At 34.6% G+C, this 7,488-nt stretch overlaps 1 protein-coding gene across 1 annotated transcript; it reads left to right on the top strand.

Moving 5' to 3' along the window:
• Positions 1–6,062: 6,062 nt before the first annotated feature.
• Positions 6,063–6,968, top strand: LOC112035753 (piriformospora indica-insensitive protein 2; the record flags this gene model as incomplete). Its single annotated transcript, XM_065777464.1, is given in 1 exon segment — positions 6,063–6,968. A coding segment is annotated over 1 exon segment (796 nt), but the record flags the coding sequence as incomplete, so codon positions are not given.
• Between the last annotated feature and the right edge of the window lie 520 nt (positions 6,969–7,488).

Raw genomic sequence — 7,488 nt, 5'->3', positions numbered from 1 at the left:
AGAGAGTTTCAACCTATGGCGTCCGCTCCTGATAATTGCTCTTTATTATCAGACCAAGACACCAATCAGTTTTTGGTGTAGGCGAGGATTGAACCCCAGATCTCTTATACAACCATCAGAGACTTTACCAGTTGAGCTAACTGGAACCCACTTTTGAAGATGCTCTTAAGTCTTTTTGACTCCAAACAAATTGCGACGGATATATATATATATATATTTTTTTTTTTTTTTAAAGTAAAATACTATTTTAGTTTTTAAATTTTATTAAAATTTTATTTTTCATCTTTAAATATTAAAAAGTTTTTTTTTATCCCTAAATTTTGTAAAGAGTTTTTTGAATAGTATAGAAATAAAAATAAGAATGAAAAAAAAAACTTTTTCGATAATTTACAGATAAAAACCAAACTTTTAGTAAGGTTTAAAGATATAAATAAAACTTTTTTCAATAGTTTAAAGATGAAATATGAATGTTTCTATTGTTTATAGACGAAAAATGAACTTCTTAATATTTGGAGATGAAAAACAAACTTTTACTAAAATTTAAGGACTAAAATAGTATTTTACTCTTTTTTTTTTTAGCAAATAGTAATACTTATTAGAATAAAATAGTAATACTAGTGACAAATATAATTGCCCCTTTTTATAATGTTTTTAATAATAGCACAAAGTTTGGCATAACTCATTTAATCATGAGTAATAATGGCATATATGTCGTTAATTTTTATTAGTGGTAAGAGTCTAAACATATTTTAAGCGAAAAATGCCTCTAAATTTAATGAGTGGACCTGGTTGTGAACATGAGAGAAAAGAGTATCATTTTTCGTGTTTCGAGAGAGATTCAGATCCTCCAGATTTCCTAAGGTACTCTACCAATAAATTTCTTTAAATCCTAACCACCCTTTTACAATTTAAAAGTCTAGATTTTGACATGTCAGCATTCTTCTAACAATACTCTTAAAATAATAAAACAATGTTGCAAAAAAAACAATTAAGAGTATTATTAGTAGAATACTGACATCGCAGAATTTAGACCTTTAAATCGTAAAAGAATTGTTAAGATTTAAAGAAATCAATTTAGTAGAATACCCTAAGAAATTTAGAAGATCTGAATTCGTTTTAGAAGTACCTAAGAATTACTCTAAGAATATAGTGAAATAGCACTCCCTCCTCTCATATTTATGGTAAACCCAACTATAAATATAATAAGTGGACCTTACCATAAATATGAGAAAAGAGAGAATTATTTAACGTGATCCGAAAATACCTAAAAATTACTTATTATAAGCCAAACATTTTCCTTTATAAAATTGTCTTTTTCAATCTGGTGGAGAAGTTAACCAGGCTATTCCTATCCTGTGCATGTGATGATGTGAATCTTGTAGGATTCACAATAATGATGAATGGTTCAATTAAGAGGAGAAAAAAAAATTGGTTAATAAATTTAGGCATTCTTGATATTTTAGCTCTTTTTTTTTTTTTCTTTTTCGATTAATAAATTGCTTTTTGTCTTTACCCATTAAGATAACTACAATCAATATTTTCTATTTAAGAGTTGATAGTAGGGGCATTCACCAAACCACAAAAACCATACCAAAACCGCATCAAAATCGCCCGCAAAACAGCATAACCGCACAATACCACAAGTAATAATGCACCGCACCGCACCACACCGTAAGTAATAATTTACTTGTCACAAAAATTAAAAAATTAGTTGGAACACATGTGCAAAATTGAACTCCAATTAAAATTCAATTTAGAATCTAATTGAATTTAGACTCTTTAATTTTTGGACATAATAATTCACTTGAAACACAAATTTAAAAATTAGATGAAACATGTAGCGCAAAATTAGACTTCAGTTTAGAATTTAATTGGATTTTCTCTTAACTTTGGCTATATATATTGTAGCGATATTAGGCCTGGAGGTCGATTACACATGTTGTGTGATGGACCTAAGGCCCACATCGAGGATGAAATACATCCGAGGAGGGGTAAACGTATATCAGAAGGGTTCATGTTAACAAACAAAAAAGTCAATTTAGATCATGACGACTTAAGAGGTTATACCGAGAATAAGAGTCACCTCGGCTGAGCAAGGCCATCACCCGTAGAGATGATCTGCTATCCGAAGAAATGTCACAGAAGTACTTAGTTAATGCAGATAAGCACTACGAAGCTCAAGACATAGAAGGATCATAAAATATCCAAGGAAAAAGCTGCTACATTCGCATTAAATGCTCTGTAGCTAACTCCCTAGCCACATTAATGTGGAGGTGATGCCTGAACAGTGAGTTTCAGCCTTACAACTACTACATGAAGACTTATAAAAGGTGCTGATGGGACAAGTATCAAGATTCACCATTTGGCATGCATGTGGAAGATAGGGATGGAAAGGAAAAAGGGTATAAAAGGAAGGAGAGGGAGCAAAGAATAGGGATTGAAAAATCAGAAGGAAAATATTATAGTATTCAGGAACCAAACTTGTAACCAAAGAGGAAGATAATAGAACAGAACAATGCATCTCAGACCTGGCCGAGGATAATTTTTCTTCAATATAATCCTATTTCGTTTCACTCTCTTATCGTTTGACCGATTCTAAAGTTATTTTGATCAATTACAGCTTAGTTCTCCAACCCATTATCTATAAATTCATTGTTTATGGGTTTTTTGGGCTTAGGCCATTCCATATAGTGGGCTACAAGTTCAAATTTGGTCCTTATATATATATATATATATGACTTATAAACTTGAATTGTTTTTAGTTATACAAAAAAAAAAATCTCATAAATATAAAATCATTCAAAAATTATATTTTTTATTATTTATTTATATTAGACTCCTTGTTTTTTATACTAAATTAACTCATTTGATATAAAAAAACATAGATTAGATGAGACACATGGCACAAAAATTATATTTTTAATGGTTTACTTATATTGGACTCCTCTAATTTTTACATTGAATTAACTCATTTGGCACAAAAATTTAAAAACTTAGATTAGATGAGACACATGGCTTAAAATTAGACTTTAATTTAATTCCAAGTTAAAATCTAATTGGATTTTCTCTCAACTTTACCTATTATTATACATATAGATTACATGTTGTTCATGAAATCACAGTCCCATATATGGCCCTTTTTTAGGAGCCACTATCTCATAAAAAAAAATTAAAAAAAAAGTTAGTATATTGCAATGTATTTGGAATGGTGAGTCCATTGGTATTTGGAATCAATGTTTAAAAAAAAAAAAAAAAAAAACTTAAATTGGACACATGTCGCAAAATTAGACAATAATTGGAATCCAATTTAGAATCTAATTGGATTTTCTTTAAGTTTTGACTTTAATTATATATATAGACTGGTTATTGGTATGTGTGTTGCACATATTTTTTTTTTTTTGGTATGATCTTTTTTGGTAAATATTATGACTAGAGAACTTTTTTTTTCTTGTGAAAAAAACTTCTTTCATTTTTATGTAGTGATTTTAAAAAATACAATGAAGGGTTTTATGATAAATTTGGTTAATTTTATGAAATACATTTATATAAAATAATACTCATAAAATGCATAAGATATACGTAAAGGTATAATTCATGACTACGCATGAAAGTTATTGTATTTTTTTAATTTCTATTAGCTAGATCACATTTCTTAAATAAACTGCACCCTGTTATGCACGTAATGATTGGAATGTTGTTAGTTAGTACATAATTGCTTGATAAACAATATTGAGTAAAAAATATTTTAATTCTATTTAAGAAAATTTTGTGAAATTTTCATTTTTATGTCCATTTTTTAAATCTAATAGATTTAATTTTTCATGTTAGTTTAATTGAATAGTATTGTGTTTGATGAAGTGTGAATTCGTCAGTCAATGAATGTGGACAGGGACGATCTTGGACCTCCTGCAAGGGTGTTTTCTCAAGGACGGTCACCGGTGTGGTGCCTGCCACAACGTCTCCGATGCTGAAGTTAGTGTCAAGAATTACACAAGAATAAGCAATCAAATAGCATCAATATCAATGTGTTCATACCTCTTCCGTGGGAGAGTGTGAGGGATTTATATATGTTGTTGTAGGTTCTAGCCGTTGGGTAATTTATGGTGGTTTAACTTCCTTCTGGGTAACGCTTTCTGGCGTCATCATGTGGCTTTAATTTGGTCCCAACGGTCTGTCCGTCTGGATCTGTAACCGTCCCTGTCATTTACTGATGGTATTGAATGAAATGTTGTCCCTGTCAATAACGTGTCTTCTCGTCATTGAAGACTTTCCTCGTCGGTCCAACTTACCTTTTGCAGGATCTACTTCGTCAGTACCATCAGTTGCCCCCGGATTCCGTGGTCGTCATGACGTGTCGTGTTGACCAGGGAAGGTGAAAGGTTTCTGGGCAGTAGGCGGTTGGGTTTTTGAGCCGTATTTAATGTGCTGCGGCGATTCCTTTTGGGTTGTGGCCTACGTGGCGCCTTTTGATTGGGGGAGTTAATGCTTCACATGATGAGTCTCCTTGATTTTCCCGCTGGTTTTTCAGCTTCCCAATCTTTGGTTTTAAACTTCCCCTTTCCTCATCATTTTCTTTTCACCTTTTCGAAAAAGCTCCTCCATTATTGCTCTGGTTCTCATCTTCTCTGCCTTTCTTCCTAGCGATTTTTTTTCTGCGCAGCGCCATGGTTTTCTTCTCCGAGGTAAGTCCTTCCTTTTGGCTTTCTGCTTACCTTGTTCATTTCTGTTATTGTAAATTTCTGATCTTTTATTTCTTCTTTCCTTGCTGTTTCTTCTTTGCTTTTCTTCTTTTTTGGCTTTGGGGTGCCTTAGGCCTCTTATTTTCTTTGCGTTTTCTAGCTTTCCATGTTCAGTAGCTCTGAGGTTAGGTTAGAGTGCCCTTCAATCTCATTCCTTTTCGCTCGATTAGGGGGGGCTTTAGGAACTTTTCCTTACCTAGAAAACTTTGTTTACGAGGGCAATAGTTTGGCCGTCGTGTTGGCTGATTTATTGCCAATCCTACATCAATCCGTCGAGTGGTTTGAAGAATAAGTGAAGGAAAGGACGATGTCAGAGGTCAGGTCTAGCGAGCTCGAGACTGGGTTGTCGTCTAGCGGCGGCCCAGTAGAAGGGGATACGGCCATTTCCGTCCCTTGTGAGGTTAGGGCTTTTCATGCTCTGGAGGAGAGATGTGGGTTGGACGATGACACACTTAGGAGATTTCGGGATAGATTCCAATTCCCAGAACGGGTTAGGGTTCGTCTGCCCAACGAGGAGGAACAGGCTTGCCACTTCTTCCCAGGCGAGGTGTGCTTTTATGAGTCCGTCTTCGTCTGTGGGTTGAGGTTTCCCATCCATCCTTTTGTGATGGAGTTGCTAAACCAGTTTGGTATCGCTCCTGGGCAACTCATGCCAAATTCGTGGAGAATATTGGTCAGTTGTATGGGAATATGGCTAGCTGCCCTGGACGGAGATATGCTTAGGGTCGACGAGTTCACTTACTTGTATCGCTTGAAAGCATCGAAGGAGCACGGGTACTATGAACTGGTGCCTTGGGAAAGGAATACTAGGATCGTCAAGAAGTTACCCTCGTCCTTCAGATACTGGAAGTCCAGGTTTTTCTTTGTATCTGGGGACGATTTTGAAACTCCCTCAAGCGAGGTTTGGGGTGATCTCCCGAGGTTGCATTGTCGGTGGGGAACCCCGACTTTAGGTGCGTCAATATTCCCTTTGATAAATTAATCTTCCGCGTCTTTGCCCTTATCGTCACTGACCCTCTTGTCTCTTCTTCTGTGCAGTTAAGAGGCGACCCAAATTGAAGAGCAAGTACAGGAATCGGGTTCAGAAGGTGATCGAATACGCGCAGACGATCGAAAATTGGGACGACCTTGTTGATCCCAGGACACTTGCCTTCTACTGTCTTGGGCCAGATCCGTCTGACTACGTTCTGCGAAATATTGAGATTGAGGGAAAAAAGAGTAAGTATTTAGTTCGTCAGTATTTATCTCTTACGCAGTAGTTTTTTTTTTTTTTTTTTTTATTTTTTTTATTTTTTAAGTGTTTCCTTCTTGCAGAGATGACGTTGGGTTGAATGAGCTACTAATATATGATTTAAGTAGGAATACACTATCTGGGCCTTTGCCATTGACTCTTGGAGGGTTGACCTCACTTTTGAAGCTTGACTTGAGCAACAATCAATTGGAAGGGATGCTTCCAAGTGAGATTAGTAACTTGAAGAATCTGACCCTTTTGGACCTTAGAAACAACAAAATATCAAGTGGGTTGACCAAGTCATTTCAAGGAATGTGTTCCTTAGAAGAGTTGGTCTTGTCTAACAACCCAATAGGTGGAGACCTAATGAGCCTAGAGTGGCATAACTTACATAACTTGGTCATTTTGGACCTATCCAATATTGGGTTGACAGGGGAGATTCCTGAATCCATGTCAAAATTAAAGAGATTGAGATTTTTGGGTCTCAGTGACAACAACCTCACAGGAACGCTGTCTCCAAAGCTAGCTACTCTACCTTGTGTTAGTGCACTCTACCTAAATGCGAACAATCTGACTGGAGAACTTAATTTTCCTGATGATTTTTATAGGGAAGTGGGAAGGCGGTTTCGGGCTTGGAACAACCCAAACCTTTGTTACCCGGTTGGGTTAGTGTCAGCTAGCCATGTTCCATATGGGGTAAAACCATGCCAGCAACAGGTCACATTGCTTGAACACGACTTAAGAACCAAGTTGGCTAATGGGAACATGAATCAAAATTCCCAATTTGTGGCCTCTTTGGGGTTTACAAGCTATGGTTTTGGTGCTGGGATTTGGTGGGTTTCTCTAGTAGAGATGTTGATAGGTTTATTCTTAAATTGTTTCCTATAGTTGTGTCTTAATTGACCGAATTCTTAACTAGAAGATTACCTTTTAGAAGTAAGTATGTAACAGCAATTTCATCTTTCTTCCTTTTGTCCTCTCTTCTAACTCTTTTCTGCAGTACCAATGTTTATGGCTATTCATAATTATGAAAATGTGAATTGCATTGTGAATTGATATATTATTCTGTGAAGGAAAAAGAAGAAGAAGGAAGATTTCAATACTTAGGGTATGTTTGGTACACTGAATATGGATTATAATAGGAATGATAATCTTTATTATTGGAAATAAAATATGATGTAAAGGAATAACTAAACATATTCATTAGTTTGGTTGTGAGTTGTAACATTAGAATAAAATTTATGATCTCTTTTAGGAAATATTTCATTCACACAATTATATTTTCTATCAAATAATATATTTTAAATTTTAGAGAGATGAGTTATTTTTTGATAATTTTTTATTTCCATAATTGTTAGGTGGATATGGAAAATTTATTTATTTAGGATTACATTAATGTTAGAAATTATTACATCTAATAAAGAATAGCTATTACAACTCTTTTAGAGAGAAGTAGTTATTCCTCATTTTAAAGAATAGTTATTCATAAAGAATAACTATTCCCTATAATAAAAATAT

This window comes from Quercus suber, unplaced genomic scaffold, assembly GCF_002906115.3.
Source record: "Quercus suber isolate HL8 unplaced genomic scaffold, Cork oak 2.0 scaffold_156, whole genome shotgun sequence".
Lineage (NCBI taxonomy): Eukaryota > Viridiplantae > Streptophyta > Magnoliopsida > Fagales > Fagaceae > Quercus > Quercus suber.
This window is presented reverse-complemented; position numbering and strand designations above follow the sequence as displayed.